Raw genomic sequence first — 19,863 nt, forward strand, 5'->3', positions numbered from 1 at the left:
GGTAAGCAAACAGATGTGATTAGCCACTGTAGACCCTAGCTTTGAAATACCAAACTTGAAGAGTCTTCCTCATTGTAGGTACTCTAAACTCAAAATCAGAGCTTTGCAGGACCCAGCTCTTCTGCCTCTGTGAATGCCCAGTGCTGGCAAGGCTGGATGATTCAGCATCTATTTCATTCCCAAGTCCTTTGGGATCCAGAAACAAGTAATTTCACTTCTTGCCCCCAGGGAGAGCAGGGTGCTGTACTCAGATTTTGCTTAATGATCTTGTAGTGGAGGAGGCTGATTACAACATCCAGTAGCAACTGCTGCCTTTTTTAAAGAACACAGCTTCAGTGATGGTGGCTCGCTCTTTTGCTTTAATTAGTTGCATAACAGAACATGTAAATAAGCGTTGCAATAGAAACCAAGATCCCTCTGAGGTATTGTTTCTTCTTCACTACCGGTGCTATTATACTGTCTGTAGTAGGCAGGAGAGGTGAAAGACCTGTGTGTAATTCTCTGTGCTGGAGGAGCCTGGTTTGAACCCATCTTGCTGCTGGGAGCCGTGACCTGTGGGCTGTTCTGTGATGGGATTATTGTTGGTCTTTGGAAGAGCAGCAGGGAATGTGTGAGCTCACAGCTTGTGTGATCCAGCATGCCAGGGAGATGGGTGGCTCAATTTCACTCTTGGCATTTCAGTGGAAAATCTAACCTGGCTGCTTGTGCTTGTGTGTAAAACCATCTGGGTTAATGCTCCTCACCTCAGCATTGTCACTGGGGGACACTGGGTGACAGGAGCAGCAGGGATATATTCTTAAGGGTGCTGATGTGCCAGAAGAGACAGAAACCTGGGGCTGTCTCATTGGAGATCACACTCAGAAGGGTGGCAGAGAGGAGAAAAACCAAATCTCTGCAATTACAAACAAATTTCTGAGTGTAATGTCTTGCTCCACTCCTCACTGACAGCTGCCCACTCAAGCATGCCTCCCCAACAAGAGGGAGGGAAAACAGGCAAGCTGGACAAGCCCCTAGCCCATCCCAGCCAATGGAAAGAGAGTGGATTTAATACAGGAGAGAAGGGATGCAACCAGAACAAAAGATGGTTTGTGCTCATGGTTTATTCTTAGGATGAAAGTCCATTCTCAAGCATTACGTGTCTTTCCCCTTTCCTTCAAAGGAGGGAGGGGGAAAGAAGGAACCAGAGTGGAGGTGGTTCAAAGGAATAATTGGGACTATCAAGGAGGAAGGCAAGGGAAATAAAGGAAGTCAGAGGAACTCTGCTTTGTTTCAGCAAGTTACCTCGTGTCTGCTGGCTGTGTGGGGGTGGCGTGTGCATCTGCATGTTCGCACTCGAGGGCCAGCGAGAAGAAATGCAAATGAACTCTCTTTCATCTCAAGTTAATGCAATTTAATTTAACTTCCATCTGATTATTTCTGTGGATTAGTTGATGAAGCTGAGAGCCAAGCCTTCCCACAAATGCAAAGCAAATCTGTGGAGAGGCTGAACAGGGATCCTGGGATGCCTCGCCCATTAAGCGGTGTTCCAGCCTCTTTATGTGAGGGAGTAGCCTGCAGCACTTTCTTGCAAGACACCATACTTGTCAAAAGCTTTTAAAATAATTTTCTCTCCTTTGCTGCAATTGTGTATCCTGATATACAAGATTTCTGCTACTCAATGCAAGAATAACTAAAAAGCCATGTTACTAACTTGTAATATGTGATAATGCTTTGAAACATTCTCAGATGATCTGGATAGGAGAGGATCTGAATCTTTAATAGAAAGAAAAAAATAAGTTCCCAGTCCTTGAGTTCAAAGAGAATGTTAAATTATGCCTTTTATACCCGCCTGAAGAAACTCAGAAGTCAATGAAAAATAACTCTCCTTTAATAATTTATTTAAAATCTTCTTGTGTGTACCCCTCTGAGTTTTGTGGGTTTGGGCTGTTTTTTGAACAACTTTAGGTTTTTTGGTAAACGACACAGTGTAAAAGGAAGTTGTATCTATAACAAAACAGTTCAGGTAGAAAAGCCAAACTTCTCTGTCATGCCAGCTCTTTACACAGTGTACACAGGATTGACCCTTGGGAGAAAAGGGACTGTGCAATGCCAGAGGAGCAGCCTTGAAGCCATAGTCACACAGTGTCATGGTGAGGGTAGTAATTTTACACCTTTCTGGTTTTGCTTTCCCAGAGTATGGCCAAGTCCATAAAAGAGATATTGTGCTTCAGGGGCCAATTAAGGCAGTGGAAAGAGTTTTAGAACATTCAGTGGTAGATGTGTAGGGAGAGGGCTGCTCCCCCCTTCTGTTCCTGCTGTCCCCTTGTTGCTCCAGGGCTGCAGTCCCAGTGCAGCTGATGGGTGAATGTAATGTGCTCTTTGGGCTGTCAGCTTTCTCACCCCCTTCCCCTCTGAGAAAGATGCTCCATTAATACAACAGACTAACTACAGTTATATGTTATATTCACTCTATGTATGTTTATACATACATTTATGTAAAGGTAATTCTGGTTGAGGTCATCCTGCAGCTTGTAACCCAAACAAAGGACTCTCATCTGATGGCTGGATGACAAATGCAGTGAGATGCAGACAGTACTGTGGGTACTGGTTTCTCTCAGTCTCCACCTTGCTGTTGCCCCAAAACTGTTCTGCTGATGGTGCCTCCTCTGGGTTCATAAACTCATTGTGGTGACCATTTGGGCTCCTTAGAGATTGCCAAGCACTTTAGTAAGGACAAAGGGAATTTGGGTGTCTTACCCAAATTTCAAATTGGTAATTACAGAGTGCCTTTCTGAATACCAGGAATATTGGTGATTCCTTCTGCTTTAGTCTCTCAGTTATTTGGTGTGTGGCTATTACTGACCCATTCCTTCCCAGATGCTATTGCATCCTCCTTGCCTCAGGAATTTACCCACAGCTTCCTTCTTTTACCTGCACTGTGAAGTCTGTAAAGTGCTCTGGGACCTGCCTGTGTAGCAGGCATCACACAAGTGTGTAAGAAGATATCAATGTCAATAAAACAAATAGGTATGGGATGGCTGGGGGGGAAGACAAGTGGGACTGCACGAGTCACAGCGAGAAATGTGCCCATCTCTTGCTCCTTAAGGCTTCTGCTGGTGTGTCAGGCAGAAGGTGGCACTGGCAGCCTGGAGGTAAGGGCTGCATCTGCTCCTTGCTCCCCTGTGTCTCTGGGAGCAGCAGCGAGACTCTTGTCTCTGAGGGAGGGGTTCCCCAGCTCAGGGTATTGCTTATCAGTCTCTGCCTTGAGGCTGTTGATTCCTGTTTACCTGCTGATAGAAGTAATCCTGCCGGGAGGAATGTTCCCAGTGCATCCCTCAACTGAGCATGGGTACTGGAAGGGCTGCTGGTGCACTTCTGTCCTAGGAAGCTAAAAACAGCAGTTCATGGCCTTCTGGGGTTGGCCCGTTCCCTTCCACCCCTTTGGCCCACTTGTGGAGGCGGCTGTAGAGCGGGAAGCCCTTGTTCTCTCGGTAGATGTAGACACCTGTGATGGCATTCCACTGGGGGCTCGGCTGGACGCCCTCCACCGGGAACTCCTGCACCAGCTCCTTCTCCTCCTTGTCCAGTGCCACAAAGCCAAAGAATTGTTTCACGTTCTTGGCTGCCAGGATCCTGGAGTGGACCTCGGCCGTGCGTCGGAAGAGCTTGTCCTCGTTGGAGCGGTACTGGGCCCAGTAGGCCTCCTGCCGGTAGCTCAGCGGCGAGCAGCAGTGCTTCAGGCACTTGGTGAGGAAAATCAGCACCGCAACGATGCCGATGAGCAGCCAGCCGAAGAGCTGGGAGAGAAGAGAGAGGCTGCGTTAGGACACGGCAAGGCTGTCTTACCCACTCCCTGTGGCTTCTCCCTGCTGTGCCTACCTGGGACTCGTATCTCAGCCGCCGGGTCACCTCGTCCCTGAACTTGGTGAGGTTTGCCGGGACGTCTCTACAGGGGATCTTGGCCAGCACCTCGGCCCCGTACTCAGCTGGAAACTTGTCCAGGGAGGATGGCTTGACAAACTCGCTGAGGGCACAGATGTAAGCCTCCCCACGCAGCAGCGAGATGACCGACCAAGTGATGGGTGCCACAGATGCTCGGCCCATGATGGAGCCAAAGAGGAGGAAGGTGGCAGCAGCAGAGAAGTTCTTGGTGCCCCGCTTGTGGCACTCAGCCACCAGGTTCCAGGTGTGATTGTTCCAGATGACACCAATGAGGAAGAGGGCCAGGGCTGGGACACCAATGGCAGCCAGCCCATAGATGTAGTTGCGGGCAGGGGAGCAGGGGCAGTGGAAGGCGACGACTGAGAAGAGCTCCTCGCTCCCCACTGTGCCCAGGGCCACCAACCCATTGAAAATCATCACGTCTTTGCTCTTGAAGAACAAGGAGAGGAAGCGGAAGTTCTCAGCGATGAGGGCGGCCATCTCGTCCGGGGCCTGAGAGGTGTGTGCTGCAGTGGGGGCTGTGCTGGCTCAGCCCCCAGCTCTGAGGAACACTCCAGTGGGGGATGAAATGGCCTGGTGCTAGCTGAGGTGCAAGGAGCTGTTCCAGGAGCAAGACACCTTCACCGATGTCACTTCCTCCCACCTGGTGTCCCAGCCTGTGGAGCTGGCTGCTGATACAGGGATACTTCAAAAGGTATCCTAAGCAATATGTGAAACCTCAGCCCTTTTAGTTTCCCACTAAGCCCTCCAAAATCTTCACTACAGCAAAGATGACAGGTGGGACACACCTTTCTGTCCCTCTCAATTGCACGTTTGTCCTCTTTCCTTCTGTTTGGTCTTAGTCACCTCTCACAGAGGCAATTATTGTCAGCATCACTGGCAAACTCTTGATGATCACCCAAACCTGCAATGAAGGAGGACACCATGTTACTGGGAAAACTGGACCAGAGCACTGGCACTAGGATGTGTCCCCAGCCCTGCAAGTGACTCACAGTAGCCCAGCCATATGTGGCACATGGGTGCTGGGGTTGTGCTGCTTTGAAGGTGTCCTGTGTGGCTTTTGCCTCCCTCTTTACAGCTGATGAGTTAATACTTATGAATAGACACAGGTATGTGAGGAAGGCAGCAAGGGGTGCTGTGAGACATCCCAGAAGATTTGGGAGCACAGAAATGCAGCATGGGAGGCCCAGGCAGGAGCAGCCTTTGCTGAGAAGGATGAAGGGATGCTTGGGGGCTGTTCATACCAGCAAGAGAAGTTGCTTTCTGGGAAAGCTTATCCTGATGTCCCAGGATACAAACACCAAATACTCATAGAGCTGGGACAACAATTGTGTGAGCTTTTGCTAGGACTGGGTGTGTCAGGATGATCTCCCATCCTGCAGCTGATTCACAAAATCGTACTTCCTGTCCTGGCCTGCAGGCCCTGCTCAGCTTCTTAATTGCTGCCCTGAGATTGAGCCCCTCAACCTGCAGCCTCAGTGCCAGAGATGCTCTTTGGTGCCCTTTGCCTGTGTTACACCCCACCGACAGGGCTGCAGGCACCTGGGGCCAAGCAGGGAAAATCATGCTCCCTGATTTTTTTAAGGGCAGGGAAATAACTGGGAATTGTATCCATGCTCTCTGCTGCAACATCCATTCTCCCATCCCATCTGCAAGCTGGATTCAATTAATTTCTTAGCTGACTTTCCATCAGTGCTGCATCTCCACAGGGTTTCTCCTCAGGAAGCCTCAAGCACCTTGCAAGCCCTGTGAACCTCACCCATGACAAAACCCTCTGGCCTCAGAGGAACTGCTGTCACCAGGGTTTGCTGGAGACAGGAAGGACCTGGGCACCCAACCAACCGCCTCTGGCAGCTTGCACAGTGCTGGAAGTACCAGCACACATCTGGGGCTGCCTGGGGGCCATGGCCCACAGACCTGCCCCAAAGTCTTACCTGAGCCACCCCAACTGCAGGGACAAGACTTCAGGGATAGTCAGGCAGAAGAGACAAAGATACTTTAATCCCTATGGTCTTATGTTTGCTCTTACACTTTGCTTTAAATCACTCCTCTGCCTCTGTTCATCTGCTGCCTCAACAAAACCTGTTTACTCCCTTTCTTCATGGAGCACGGGTGGGGAACAGGGGCAGAAATTTTGCCTCTGTTCTTTGCTGTGTCTAATCCCTGGCAATCCCTCTAAAGTCACGCTGTGATATTGCCGAGTTCAAATGTAAACAGCCCTTAATGTCTTCCTGCAGCTTCCCAGTTTTCCATATGCAAAACTCCCTCTGCAAAGGAGACAGACCAGCTGAAAACTGCCACCACGTGATGGGGAGCCAGGCCTCCATCTCCATGCTTGCCGGAGCTCCACGTTTGCAGCCAGATGCCAAGCCCACAAACTTGCTGGAGTTCAAGCATCTGTTGTTAGTTACCCACAAACAGCCCTGATAAACATTGCCCTGTAACCTTCCTGACAGAGCCTGGCAAATGGCAAAGCAAAAATCTGAGGAGCTGGCAAAGAGAAGTATTTGCCACTTAGAGGTTACCCTTCTTCTGCTTGGTAGTTAGGGTCTGAGACAGAGGGTTGGGTAGAAGGGGAGAAGTCGTAAGCAGGTAAAGGAAGAAGTTGCAGCAGCTAAGTTTTTAAGAGCCTCTGTTTCTTTCCCCAAAATAAAGCAAGAAAAAATTAAGTCACTTACTTGGAAAAGTTGTTGAAACCAGTTCTGGAGCCTTCTCAGCCCTTCCTGTGTTTTTTTTCCTCAGGTTCTGGTTGTGGGGGGTTTCCAGCAGCACACAGGGCTGTGCAGGAGTTGGGATGCAGCCAAGGCTGGTCTGATGGTGAAGTGGAAGCTTTTGAAAGCAGCCTTAACAGTTTGCAAAGGCCTCCTTACTCAGTTTGAAACATGCTCTCTGCTGTTGGCTTTTGGGAAGAGGGAGGAGGTTGTTCTCAAGCTCTGAGCTTGGGTGGGGCAAAGAGCAGGCGCTTGGCTTCTGCTCTGTGCGCAGCTGAGGTTGTGCCTTTAAGAATAAAAAAAAAAAGGAAATGAAAAAGCTGAGAGAATGAGTCACTGGAAAAAGCACATCGAGCTTTCTCAGACTCATGATGCAGATGTGCAGTGGCTGGCTGGGACGGCCGGGAGTTTGGAGAACAGCAGCGATGAGGCGCCTTTCAGGGGTGCAGAGGGGAAATGGGGAATCCCTCCTGCCCGGGGCTTGGGTGCAGCCCCCATCGTCCCCAGGGCATGCCGTGATGCTGATGGAGCCACGCCAAGCAGGCAGGGACAGCGCAGGAGAAGACCATGGTCCCAAGAAGGGACAGAATCTTCTGCTGTAGCACACGGGAGCCGGCTGAGCCAGTGGGAGGGCGCCTGCCTGGGTGGATTTTGGGGCGTCACAAGCTCTGTGGGGTGCCAGGTTCTGCTTTCCCCCAGGTGGGACAGAGCAGGCTAGGTGCTGAGCAGGGCCGGGGGCCGTGTGTGTAGGACTGGGCACAGCCTGATTTTTGGCGGGTGCGGTGCATTCCTGTCCAACTTTTCTGCTCTCTGTTTCCCCTGCTTGAGCGATGCCTGCGAGGCAGCCGAGAGCGCCTCTCTTTCTCTTTGCTCCCTCCTCTCCACCGTCTGTCCCTCAGCTCCAGCTCCTGCCCAGCCTGCTGCAGAGGCTGGGGGCCCCCATCCTCCTTCCCCACCCTCCTTGCCGTCTTGTCCCTGGGGTTAAACTCAGCCCTCCCCAGGGAATGCCTTCAGCACAGGCAAATCCTCAGCAACACCCACGTTCCCCTCCTCCCCGAGCAAATGTAGGCTCAGCCCAGCGCCGGCAGTTCAGCCGATGGGGTTTTTGGACCGTTTTCCTTCCTAGCCCAGACGTGGGGTCCCCGGGCGGGTTTTTGCAGCTCCCGGTTGTTTGGGCGCGGTGCATCCCTCGGCACTCCCACACCCTGGGTGCTCGCCTGGGGCTGGCTCCCCTGCTGGCTTGGTGGGGACGCGGGGCTTGCTCCACGCTCAGAGCACTGCATCAAAGTGGGATCAGCACTGGGACCACAGCCTGGGGCTGTGTTGGGCTTCCTTGGGAAGGCTCTCCTCCCAAAGGCCATGAGCAATGTCCCCAGATTCCGGCGTGGAGAGGGGAACCTGATCTATGAGGACTCTGCAACTGCTCCATTTGCTGTATGGAGGCAAAGCTCTAATTTTAAAAATCTTGGTTAAAAGCCCAAGAGTTTCTCATTGCAAATGCATCTAGTTGATACCTTAACGGCTGTGCCATGGAGCCTGCCATCCCTCTGTGCTGCTCGCCATCGTGGGGGATTCTGAGCACACCTTTCCCAGTGAGCCACAAACAGCACCAAACTGCAAATGATAGGAGTGGAAACCACTTTTATCTTTTAATCTCCTTTGCTTTGTAAATCAGGTTTTGTGCCTATTAATTTCTGGGCAGGTGCGTTAATTAAAGTTTGGGTGTGAAGATTGATGACAAAGCTATGTCACGCTCCTTTCTCTTGGGAGTTGGCCAGATTCAGCCTGCCCTTGACTATGAGCTTGCTAAAATGCTCTCACAGCAGCCAGGAGAATTTCCTCATCACTTTGGTCCTTTGTTCTCTTCTCCCCAAAGCCTCTGTGGAGTTGCACACTGATAATTAAGGTTTATGCAAACGACAGTCACTTCAGTTACTCATAATAAGTTGTTTGAACAAGAACACCGCAGCAGAAATTTCAAGTGGATGAACATCTTGGAAGGGACGTGGCAGGGTTAAAACTCATGCCTCAAAAGGGGTTTGCCTTCTGCATATTTGTAATAAAGTCAGGGCCACTGGGAAACACTCTTCTGGGCTATGATTTCCATGGTCACCTCAAGGGCCTGCATCCTGTCATCCTCTGTTTCTGTGGAAGTGGGCAGCCACCCTGAATTGTGTAGTGTTGGTGGTGACTTCCCAGCTTCTCCTCTGAGGGCCAGGGCTGGCTGCTGCTGGTGGCCAAGCACTGGCAAAACTCTTCAACTCACACAGCCTCAGCACCTCAGGCTTGGCCTGGGGACTCTTCCAGTCCTTTTCATTGCATACAAGTAAAGAAACACCAATGGCTTTTGTAAATAGCTTTTATAAATCCTGGTGTTAGAGCACAGAACTTGAATGGTAAACCTGAATTATTCATTTGGCTCCTTAAACAAACATCCAGGTGGGTTTTTAACAACAGTGTTTGTGTCAGGGAGAGATACAGGAAAAATTGTAAGAACAAATTGTCCTGAGGCAGATTTGTGGAAGGGTGCTGGCCTGGCCCTCTCTCCATCCCCTGCTGCTGAATGCTAGCTGCTGTCCTTGTCTGGACACTTCCCTCAAGGAGCATCTCTGTGGAATCCTCATTTAATGGTGCCCGTAACACCAACCACGCTGTTTCTGTCACACAGGGCGATATGGAATGTCTCTTCACCACCTCATTGCTTTGGTCAAACTTATTTTAAGGCTTTTCTTGGCTTGGGAGCCATGTGTCTGTGGGGATGTAGTGTGTGGAGGGGTAATGTGATCTTTTAGGGTTTCACAACTTGGCAGCAGAAATGGGCACTCTCAGCTTGCTTCCCCACCAGGGGAATTTTTAATACTGCCTAAACCCACATGCACTGCTCAATGCTGAGCACGTCATGAAAAAGAGGAAGTTTTGCACATCTGGTAGTGTCTGTCTTGGCAACTGCCACAACACAAACCTGGTGCTCAGTGGTGTGGGACACACAGCACATCTGGCTGCCACATTACACCCTTCAGCATCCCTGGGGCTTGTCCATCATGGCCTTTCAAAATTATCCTTCCTGGCACACAACTCGTTACCTGGATCACCAATGCTGTGGGACTGGATGTGAGAGCAGATGGGATCACACTGTGCCCTTTGGGTGCCTGTTCCCCTGCAGCTGCTGTGGCACCAGCCCTTGCCTGTGCCCTGGCTTCTGCCCTCTCTGCAGCCCATCTCACAAAAACATGATTCTGCCTCTGCCCAGCCCCGTGGCCCTCACACCCAGCTGTAGTAGGCAGCTGTCTCTTTTCGGGGTGCAGAGGGGTGCGTGGGGGGCTGCCCTTCTCCTGCCCAGCCGTTTCCAGTGGGTGGGGCAGGTGGGTGGAGGTGCAGCGGGGGCTTGCATCTGTGCCAGCTCTTCAGGGCCATGTTCATGGTGCCCTGGTCAGTGATGCCCAGGAGCTTCTCGGCAGCTTCCCCTGCATCAGCAGGGGCTTTCCTGGGCAGGTGGCAGCGAGCAGCCTCCAGGTCTGTGCTCATGCCCTCAAAGAACTGCTGGATGCAGACCTTGGCAAAGCTCCTGGCGTGCTCCGCACACGTCTCATCGAACAGCTTGCGCTCAATGTCGATGTAGTGGGACCAGTATCTGCTCTTCAGGAAGGCAGCCTGGCTGAAGCAGGGCCGAAGAGATCTCACCAAGAAAGCCAGAGTGGTCGTCAGCAGCACAAAGCACCAGCCCAGAGCCTGCAGGGATGAAGGGGAACCAGAGCTGTCACATGCCCAGCAGAACCAGCCCGCAGAACCCCCCTGGTTTGCAAACAAGCCTGACTCCATTTTGGGCTGTTTGACACTTGGCTGTGTTTACACTGCAAAACTGGGTGAGGAGGCCCTATGAACCATTTGCACTGAATTGTTGTTCAGTGCATAGGCAGCACCTCTTGCTTCTTGTCTTGTAGAGCATCAGCAGGCACTGACCATAAATAACACCGGGGCTGAATCCTGTGCCCAGCCCTTGGTCCTGCCTCCAATGAGGGTGCCACACCTAGGTCTAGGATAGCCTGTGTCCTCTGACTTGCGGTATTGCCCCAGATACTCCCTGGTTTATGCAGCTCTTTTTCCAGCTGAACTTAGTAACATCTACTGTGAGTGGGCAGCAGTGAAAGCTCCCCTGTTAATGGGGTCTGACAGGAAGGGTGAGATGAGGACAGAGCCAGAACCAGTTTGTCTTGTTCACCATCAGTCTTAGCTCAGGCTGCCTCCAGGCTGTACTGGCAGAGCTCGTGATGTTCAACCCCCCTGGAAATACAGCCTCCTAAAAGAGCACCTGGGGGGGAGGTTCTATGTGGGACCTCCTGTTTTTCAGCTCCCAATGCTTTTCAGATGCGGTATGCCCAGGAAAATCTGCTTTGGAGGAGTCCCAGTGGTTCCATTTCTCTTAAAGGGGATAATCATTCCTGTCTGCCCTAAGGTCTGCTTATAAATGGGAGTGCATGAGTGACAGGTGTTTCAGACCATCCTGTCTCCAGCATGGCCAGGAGCAGAGGGCTTGAGAGGAATTAAGCACAGGACAAGTGGTTAACAGCACATCTTCATTTGTGGTTCCCTGGGATGGCTAATAAACACACCCTGGCTGCTCCCATGCAGCAGCACAGACAAGTGGCATAGATGGTTATCGGCCCGTTGCTTGCATGTGTTGTAATAAGAAGAGCAACTGATGGGTTATTGGAGAGGGTGACAACATACCAGCCACTGAGTAAGATCCATCACAGCCCCTTCTGGCTTGCTCTGAATAAATACATGCAGATGGTTTGGCTGTCACGCTCTGCAGCCCTGGGCTGCCCAGGCAGGAGAGATGGCCAGTTATTAGGATGACCTACAGCTACAGCCTCTGCACTACCCTGGAGGCATAACCCCACAGAGCTGAGTCTGAACACCTTGTACCCCTGTGAAATCACCAGTCTCTCCTGCTGCAGCTTGATTTCAGCAAGGAGATTCTGTTGGGGGAGCTCAGGCTGGCAGTGCCTAACCCCAATCCACCAGTGAGAGCACACCATGGTGCCTCTTACCTGTGAGATGCAGCGCAGGTACCTGACAGCCACTTCACTGGCGATGAGCTGCTGCCCGGTGTAGATCTCCTTGCAGGGGATCCGGGCGAGCACCCGCTGTACCTCCCCCTGGGACAGGCGGGGGTGGCTGGCATTGCCCAGGCTCTCCAGGGGCACGGAGGTGCAGAAGGCACAGGTGATGCACTTGCCGTCCAGCAGTGTCACCGAGAGCCAGACCACGGGGGCGATCATGGCCCGCTGTGCCATGGAGCAGCACATGTAGCGCAGCACGGCCGCGTCCTTCCCGCGCCGGCCCCGCGGCCGCCGCCACTCCTCTGCCAGCATGGAGATGTTGTTGTTCAGCACAAAACCCAGCAGGAACAAGATGAAGGGGGGCACCAGGAGGATGCCCAGCCCGTAGGCCAGGTTGTACTGTGGCAGACAGGGGCAGTTGAAGTCAAAGGCTGAGTACATCTGGGTGCTGGCAAGGGCCATGATCCCACAGATGCCGTTCATGAAGGACTCCTGGTTGGACTGGAAGAACTGGAAGATCATCCGAAACTTGTCCATCTTTGCTTGATTCCTTCCCCCACCAGGGTCCAAGCTGTGGCCTCAGTCTATTTCATTCTTTCAGATTTCTTCTTCAAAGATGGCATCACTAAGTTTCTGTGCAGTCCACTGTTTCATTCATGCACTCTTACAACCCCACTCTTTAAAGCAGAAAATTAACATTTTTTCCTGCTGATTTTGCTGCCTACAAAAGTTTAGAGTTTGCTTCCTGCTGCTCTTCTTTGGATCTGGGACCTGGGTTATTTCTGGTTTGCAAAACCAGATTTCATTCTTCTCCACATCCCCATTTCTGCAGTCTCCCAGCCAGCAGCTCTCTTTGCTGAAGGGTGCAGGTTTTACCATGGCTGTGTCCTCCCCAAAGCCCTTTGTGCCCTGGGCAGAATTGGCTGATTGGCCTCTGTGAACCTGTTTGCAAATGCAGGAGGTGGGTGCTCCTCCCAGGACTGAACGGGACACCCCACCTCTGCAGGGCTGGCACACATGGAAAAACTGGATTCCAGAGCTTCCCCCTTCCCTCTGTGTGTCTGCCTTGCCTCAGCAGCATCTGAAGCAAGCACCTTGCACGTCTGGCAGCCCCTACTTCTGGACCTGCTTCACTGGGAAATAATTCTTCTTTTTTATTCTGCAGAGGGAAGGGAAAAGAAAAGGAAAGGCAGAGAAAGGAGAGGTAACAGGCAGGGCTTGGCTTCTACAGCACAAATCTAAAAGAATGGATGGTGTTGATGGTGCTCTCCTGCATCTCAGTTCCCAGTTCACAAAACAGCCTTGGTGTGTTCAATTGCTCCCTCAAGCTGGCCAAAAGATGAGGGATTACTGGGACTACAAGTGGCTCTAAAACAAGTGGTGGCAATTGCTCAGTTGTTCCTGTCCAGGCACCACCTGAGGTGATGTGAGGATCAAGATACATCTCCAGTGTGACTGCAGTGGTGGCTGTGGGACATGTCACCAAGGGAGGCTGTGCATAGGTGGGTGGCACACGGAAGAGGCAGGACAGGTACTTTCCCCCGAGGTTTTGCAGTGTGTCAGTGCTGAGCTAGGAAGCCAGACCAGGCTTTTTGAGCATTAGTCAGTGCTTCAGGTTCTGAGTCTGCCCTGCACCAGTCCTGGGGCTCAGCTGATTATGCTGAGTTGACCCTGAGATGCCACTGTAGAGGTGAGCACAGAGCACGTGGGTAATACCTGAGCAGTCTTAGCTCTGCCTGCTGTGGAGAGGTTAATTGCATGATCTCATCAAATGGGAAGAGATTTTGCTGCATGAATATAGATGAGGCCTGTTGTATTGCTAGCTGAGAGCTTAGACTGACTTCTCTGTTCACCTGACAAGTGGCTTTTTGAAGGGCAGTTCACATCAAAGCCTGCGTGAATCAACCCTGTAAAAAGCTGAGAGCTTTTTGATCTCCAGGAAAACCCTGCCTTTTATTAAACATGAATTGAGGGTCTCAGCCTGCTTGGTGTACAGCACTGAAATTCTCACTGAAGCCAGCAATAGTCAGTGAGAATCAAAAAAGAGTCCATGGAAGACAATGCCTGGGTCTTTCTTTCCATGTTGACTTTGTTTTCATGAGCTTCCTAACAGAAAGTTCACTCTAACTGACTTCCAAGGGAAGGCAGAGCTGATGATTCCTCCCAAATCCCAACTTATTTATGCTCTCGAAACCCTGCCCTGAAAGAGATGGTACCTGCCCAAGTCCCTCCCTGGACCCAGTCCTGCACCTGCACACCAAGACAGACTCCAAGAGCTGGGGAGGGCTTTGCATGTCCCAGTCAGTGTAAAATATGGAAAGATGGAGTGTGAAAGCAGTAACAATTCCCTTCAGGTGAGTTTATGAAGTGACTAGGGAAGCTGTTTTTGCAGTCAGCTCTGCTGTTTCACAGGCTCTTGGCAGGTGAGGATCCCTAAGGATGCCAGACAGATCTGCAGGTCAGGCATCACAGCAGCCCTGAGAGACAACAGCTGCTAAATCCATGGCAGCACCCTTAAACCCTCCTGTTTGCTCCCTCCTGGTACAGATAACAAATCTGTTCCTCTTCCCCCCTTTAGCCTTTCATATTTTGTGGCCACACTGGGATGACTTAAAACCTGAGAACATGGAAAGCATCATGCAAATGGAGCTGCAGACCTCAGCTGTGAGCATGTTAGGAAAATACCCAATTTGACTAAAATTAAATGGTGAGTCCAAACTGAGCTGCAGCCTCAGATTTGTGATGTCATGTCTGACAAAAGTAAACCGGAGACACAATTCAAAGTGCAATGCTGATTTCAAAGAAGAGCTCAGAATCTACCTGGATGTAAAGAGCTCCTGGAGAAAAGACCACTTGGTTTTTCCCTACCAGCATGGGCCACAGCTGGCTCTGTGCACTCTCTTAGCATATCCAAGGGAGCTCAGGGATTCATCCAGATCTGATTTTGCAATGCAAATAAGAAAAGCTCTGCAGCCCATCCCTCTGCACCCTGCAGCTCCTGACTGGGCCTCAGTGGGCAAAGGGGTGCAGCTGCCCATGTGTGGGCTATGGCGTTATTTTGCCTCTCAATGTTTTACCCAGTACATCCTCATCCTCTGGCCTGTGCATGCAAACATCCTGGGCAGGAGGTGACCCACCTGCCAGCAGCTTGACAAGTCAATTTGGGGGATTAATATGAATTTTTATTTTGATCCCTCATTTTGGATTTAGTCCCAGTGTGGTGGCAGGTTCCTCTGCCCCTATCCCACCCTCTTATTTGCTCCTGAAAACCCTGCTTGCCCCACCTGTCCATACCCAAGGAGATATTTCTTCTTCACTCCCACCTCCCCCAGCCCCTCCATGTTGCACCTCTCCCTCCAAGAGACAAAGTGGGCATCAGTGTGAGGTTCAGCCTGGAGGAACAGATGTGTCTGTTCTGGGTTGGTTTGCAGGAAAGACTTTAATGCATCCAAGCAGCAACGCTGGACAGAAGTACCAGTCAAACTGGCACCATGTACAGTGGGGACTGGAAAAGGCAGGTGAGAAAGCAATTACCATCAAAAGCTCAGAGGTAAGATTATGTCGAAACAGCTTTGAAACTCTGGATGGAAATGCCCAAATAGGTGTTGCAAGGATGATCCTCTGGATAGGTCAGCTTGTACCCAAATCTAGCAGGGGATTGTTTAAAGTCTATGCTCAGACTTCTCAGGCAGAGCCAGTGTGTCCTTTCCATGGCTGAGCACCAGTGTCTACAGCAGCTACTAAACCCCAGCACAGCCCCATGGTTGCGCTTCACAAAGCCTCCATCTCCTGTTCCTTCTGCAAATCCAATCCAATCCTTATTCAGAGGTGTCTTCAATTAAAGTTATGCTGCTCCATGAATTTCAGTGTGTTGCCATATTTAATTTTATAAATGCATGGAAGTATTGATGGGTTGTGAGAGGAAGACAGAACAGTTTGGCAGCTGGACTGGGGGCAGCCAGAGCTCTCAGCAGATGGGAAGACATAGGAGGTGGATTTGCCTTTTTGAGTAAATATGTTGGTGTGGTACTAAGAGAGTTGCCAAATAAATAACTTCAGTGTCAGCTCTGATAACCCTTTGAAGCAGGTTTCACTGGAGCGGGCAGGAGCTCCTCACTCCTCTGTGTGTGTGTGGTTTGTATGCAGCCAGATGCTGCTGCCTTGGTTAAATCCTTCCTCTAGCCAGAACACTTTTATCACAGCTGTAAGAAGCTGCAAACTCTTTGATATGACAAAAGTGCCCCAAGGGTCCTTGGCTGAAAAATGTCATTAACAGTGACTGCATCTGGGACCCTTGGACCCTCAGAACCAGCTGACTTGGGAGGTTTTGCTGGGCATGCCCTGGGGTGGAGCCTTTGAGTTTGCAGATTTGGAGGAAGGTATGAGCACCACTGTCACCTGCCACTGGTCCTTGCTTTGTGCAGAAGTTTGGCAATGCTCCTTCTGTGCCTGCAGGACAAATCCTACTTTACACAGTGCTGTGCTGGGGGAATTTGGAGTGGGTGCTGGCATTGTCTGCCCTGGGCAGGGGGGATCTCTCTCGCACCAGGGGATGCCTCTGGTGTGCCTGGCTGACATCCAGGGGAGGTTTCTCATAGTACCACATTTTCAGAAGTTTGTTCACCTGGTCCTGATCTGTGATACCCTGGAGAAGACCTTCCCCTCCTTCAGCCCCCTCTCCCTCCCTAGGCAAGCTGAAGTTGTGCAGTTTGATCTCTTGCTGCATGCTTTCGAAGAAGTGGAGGATGCATTTGTGAGCAAAGAGCCGGCTGTGCTCACAGCAGGTCTCCTCAAAAATCTTTTGCTCCATGTCAATGTAGTTGCTCCAGTGACGTGCCTGCAGGAGGGTGGCCTGGTTGAAGCAAGGTCTGAGCCAGCGGGCAAGGAAAGCTGCTATGATCAGGATCAACAGAATGCTCCAGCCAAGTGCCTGTGGGATAAGAAAGAAACAGTGAAACAGGAGCAAGACAGACACAAGGACAGGCACAAGCTCTTTGCCTGCATCAGAGAGACAAGGAGTTTGTGTGGCTGGAGGAGAAATGTGATGCATCTGGACTCCTGGCTTTGATCTGTCCCTGTAGTCCAGCACCTCACACTGTGCCCAGAGGGTTGGTATAATTTCCTCCCAGAGAATATGGGGTGTTTATCTGTGCATGAATCATTCAGCAAGGATAACTGATTGCAAAATTGCCTGGAGCAGACAGGAATTTGCTATGAGCATAGGAGTACCCCACGGAAAGGGGACTTTAGTGCTCTCCTTTGGCATTCCTTATCTCCAGTGATCTTCATCTGCCACCTACACTAGCTCCAGGGCCCAGGAGTCCCCACTGCAGCATGAAGACAGCCCAGACTATGGGCAGCTCCCTTTGATAAGAAAGAAGAGCTTGTTTTCAATGACCTTCCACCAGTCTTCTATACCAAGAGCTGAGGCCAGTCAGGGCTCCAGTCCCTGTTGTGCCCCGTTTTATTGCTCCTGAGCAAGCTGTTTCTATCTGTCTAAGCTTGCACTGTTCTTAGAACAGTGGGTCCTGTCTGCAGGGTTGGCAGTTAGAAGGATCTTTTGACACTGAACGGGGCTTCAGGAGACACAGTATCTTATATTATCCAGGTTTAGAGGCTGCTGATTCTTCTATTAAACCATTCGTAAATTCTTTCTTTTTCCCTACCTGACTCGAGATTATCAATTGGGATAGTGACATTTGGAAGCACAGAGCGGCCTTGCTCCCAGCCTGACCACAATGAAGGGATGGCAGATCAAGGAAGAGCAGGAGCAGGTGCCACATGCCCTGGTCACCTCACTAACATGAGGGGCTGTGCCAGCAGTGACCCACCTGGGAGCAGCAGCGCAGGTACCTGGACACGGCCTTGCGGGACGTGCTGTTCCTCAGGAGCTCGTCATCCTTGCAGGGCACCTTGGCCAGCAGCTGCTGCACCTGCTCTGCACTCACATTGGCAAAGCCCACAAACTTCTGGGGGTCCATGGAGCCACTGAAAGCACAGATGAGGCATTTGCCATCCAGGAGGGTGACTACGATCCAGACAACAGGGGCAACCATGGCTCGCTGCATGATGGAGGAGCACAGGTACCTGGAGCAGAGAGAGAGGTGAGTGGGTTAATGCTGGGAGCTTTCTCCTCATCCTGAGCCCTGAGGAATGCAGGCTGTCCTGTGCCAAGCAGTCCTTCCAGCCCCAGGGAACTGACTCCCAGGGCTGCTCTCAGCATTGCTCCCGCTGATGCTTGTTCTGCTCTGGGATGCATTTGTTGGTTCTGCCTCTCAGTGGAACCTGCACTAGCACAAGGCAGGGCTCTGTGTGCTGCCTGCACTCAGTGCACAATCCCTTCACCATGGGCTTGCCTTGACTGCACCCTTACATGTCTCCCATGTACATTGTCAGCTCTCCTTTGTCTTCCACATCCACGCTTCCTTTTCTCATCAATTTCAGTCTGGAAAATCCCCTTTTTTCCCGCAGCCTTTCCTACCTCTCTCTGAGCCAACCTGTGTGCTGCATAAAACTTTACATATAACAGATGGAATATTATTCTCCTCACCCTTCTACCAGTACAAATTAGTAAAAGCTCAGGTGATGAAAGTGAGACTTTTGATAAAGAATGACCGTGATGAAAATGCCACACCTTCTGCATATTTAAAAGGAAATGCCTGATGTTTTTGCACATGGAAGCCCCAGAAGACACTCTGTGAGTGCATGACAGGGCAGCAGCAATGCAGTTTCCCAGAGTGGTGGCATAAGCCCAGGTGTTGAGGCACTCCTGCTCTCCTTAGCTGGGATGGAATGAGCCTGCCTTAATTTCTGCTGCCTGTAAATGCATTTCCCACACCCCTGCCCCTCCATGGTCATGGGGAGAGGTCTCAGGAGATGAGCTTACAAGAAAATCAATCTACCAGGAGGATCAAAGCCATGGATACAGACAGGTAACCAGGAGGTGAGAAGAGGGATGCCACTGCCACTGCAAACCCCACCTGATGACAGCTGTGTCCTTCTTCCTGCGCCCCGCTGGTCGCCTCCACTCCTCCAGCATCACCAGGGACTGTCTGTTGAGGATGAGCCCACACAGGAAGAGGATGATGGGGGGCACGAACATGATCCCCAAGCCATATGCCATGTTGTACTGGGGCAGGCAGGGGCAGCTGAAGTCCAGGCTGGTGTACATCTTTACACTCGCCAGGGCCAAGAGCCCACAGATCCCGTTCATTACAGACTCCGAGTTGGACTGGAAGTACTGGAAGATCATCCGGAAACGGTCCATGGTGTTCTCCTGGATGCTCCTCCTGGAAATCCCTGGGTGCCTAGACGGGCCTGTCTCTCTCTGTTCCTCCTGCTGCTGCCACAGGGCAGGGGATGCAGCTCAGCTCCCAGTCAGCAGGAGAATGAGGATGGAAGAGAGCTGCTGTGGTAGGGGGAACACCCTGTGCTGGGGCTTCCCCACTGGCACATGGCTCTCACAGGTCTGGCTCTCACCCAGTGCTTGTCATCCAGGGCAGTTGGTAGCTTTTCTAGGTGAGCGGATGGATACAGCCTCCAGCAGCCTTTTTTATCACCTTGTTTTTCATTTTCAGGGCTGTCCCACATGGCAAGCAGTCACAGCTTCCAGTGGTGGCTGGTCCCTCCTTCCAGGAGATGGTAACTCTCTGTGGAGAGCCATTGGTGATGCCTGCAAGCTGCTTTCTGCTGATTGAAGCCTGCTGAGTGATTCACTGCCCAGGAGAACCCAGGTAAATCAATGAGCTCATCTGTGCTCCTGCTGCTGCCTCACTTCTCTTTGCATGTCCCCAGCCCTGTGTGGGACAGGGGGAAGGCAGGGAGCACACACCTGGCTCAGTGTGCTGCAAGCTCAGATTTCCCTATGAAAATGGGCTGAAAGGACCAACCCTCTAGTCAAGAGGATGTGAGAATCCACGGCTTTCAAAGCCTGGAATGGCACCTGGGGGCAAAGGCTGCTCTTGGCTGTGCATCCCGAATGTACTGGGGTATTTGTACCATACTCCATCCTTGTCCCCCTGGGGCACTTCTGGCTCCCCATCAGAGGGCACCATGCAACCAGAGCAGCTGGTTCTTTTGTCCCATGGGAGTGGGCTATCATCTTCATCATCTTTTTGTCTCACAAGTTCATTTTACAGATAAATACAAGTCATTGCCACACAAGGAAG

General features: G+C 51.3%; 3 protein-coding genes across 3 annotated transcripts; all 3 read right to left on the reverse strand.

Moving 5' to 3' along the window:
• Window positions 1–356: 356 nt before the first annotated feature.
• CALHM2 (calcium homeostasis modulator family member 2) lies at window positions 357–6,951 on the reverse strand. The gene is made up of 3 exons (XM_074545169.1): window positions 6,600–6,951; window positions 3,859–4,825; window positions 357–3,776 (listed from the first exon to the last, which is right to left on the reverse strand). The coding sequence occupies exons 2-3, from the start codon at window positions 4,399–4,401 to the stop codon at window positions 3,360–3,362; spliced, it is 960 nt and encodes a 319-aa protein (XP_074401270.1). The 5' UTR covers window positions 4,402–4,825; window positions 6,600–6,951; the 3' UTR covers window positions 357–3,359.
• Window positions 6,952–9,893: 2,942 nt separating this feature from the next.
• Window positions 9,894–12,232, reverse strand: CALHM1 (calcium homeostasis modulator 1). The gene is made up of 2 exons (XM_005481581.2): window positions 11,684–12,232; window positions 9,894–10,361 (listed from the first exon to the last, which is right to left on the reverse strand). Exons 1-2 carry the CDS (start codon window positions 12,230–12,232, stop codon window positions 9,894–9,896), a joined length of 1,017 nt encoding a protein of 338 aa, XP_005481638.2.
• A 3,931-nt stretch (window positions 12,233–16,163) lies between these two features.
• On the reverse strand, window positions 16,164–18,962 carry CALHM3 (calcium homeostasis modulator 3). Its single transcript, XM_005481580.3, has 3 exons — window positions 18,676–18,962; window positions 17,527–17,782; window positions 16,164–16,625 (listed from the first exon to the last, which is right to left on the reverse strand). Exons 1-3 carry the CDS (start codon window positions 18,960–18,962, stop codon window positions 16,164–16,166), a joined length of 1,005 nt encoding a protein of 334 aa, XP_005481637.3.
• Between the last annotated feature and the right edge of the window lie 901 nt (window positions 18,963–19,863).

Source organism: Zonotrichia albicollis, chromosome 7, assembly GCF_047830755.1.
Source record: "Zonotrichia albicollis isolate bZonAlb1 chromosome 7, bZonAlb1.hap1, whole genome shotgun sequence".
NCBI classification, from domain to species: Eukaryota; Metazoa; Chordata; class Aves; order Passeriformes; family Passerellidae; genus Zonotrichia; species Zonotrichia albicollis.

Coding starts and splice junctions, on each gene's coding strand:
- CALHM2 (XM_074545169.1), bottom strand. CDS start 4,401: ATGGCCGCCCTCATCGCTGAGAACTTCCGCTTCCTCTCCTTGTTCTTC. Junction 3,777..3,858: donor GGCTGAGATACGAGTCCCAG/GTAGGCACAGCA, acceptor CTTCTCTCCCAG/CTCTTCGGCTGGCTGCTCAT.
- CALHM1 (XM_005481581.2), bottom strand. CDS start 12,232: ATGGACAAGTTTCGGATGATCTTCCAGTTCTTCCAGTCCAACCAGGAG. Junction 10,362..11,683: donor ACCTGCGCTGCATCTCACAG/GTAAGAGGCACC, acceptor TCATCCCTGCAG/GCTCTGGGCTGGTGCTTTGT.
- CALHM3 (XM_005481580.3), bottom strand. CDS start 18,962: ATGGACCGTTTCCGGATGATCTTCCAGTACTTCCAGTCCAACTCGGAG. Junction 17,783..18,675: donor AAGGACACAGCTGTCATCAG/GTGGGGTTTGCA, acceptor TCTCTGCTCCAG/GTACCTGTGCTCCTCCATCA. Junction 16,626..17,526: donor ACCTGCGCTGCTGCTCCCAG/GTGGGTCACTGC, acceptor CTTATCCCACAG/GCACTTGGCTGGAGCATTCT.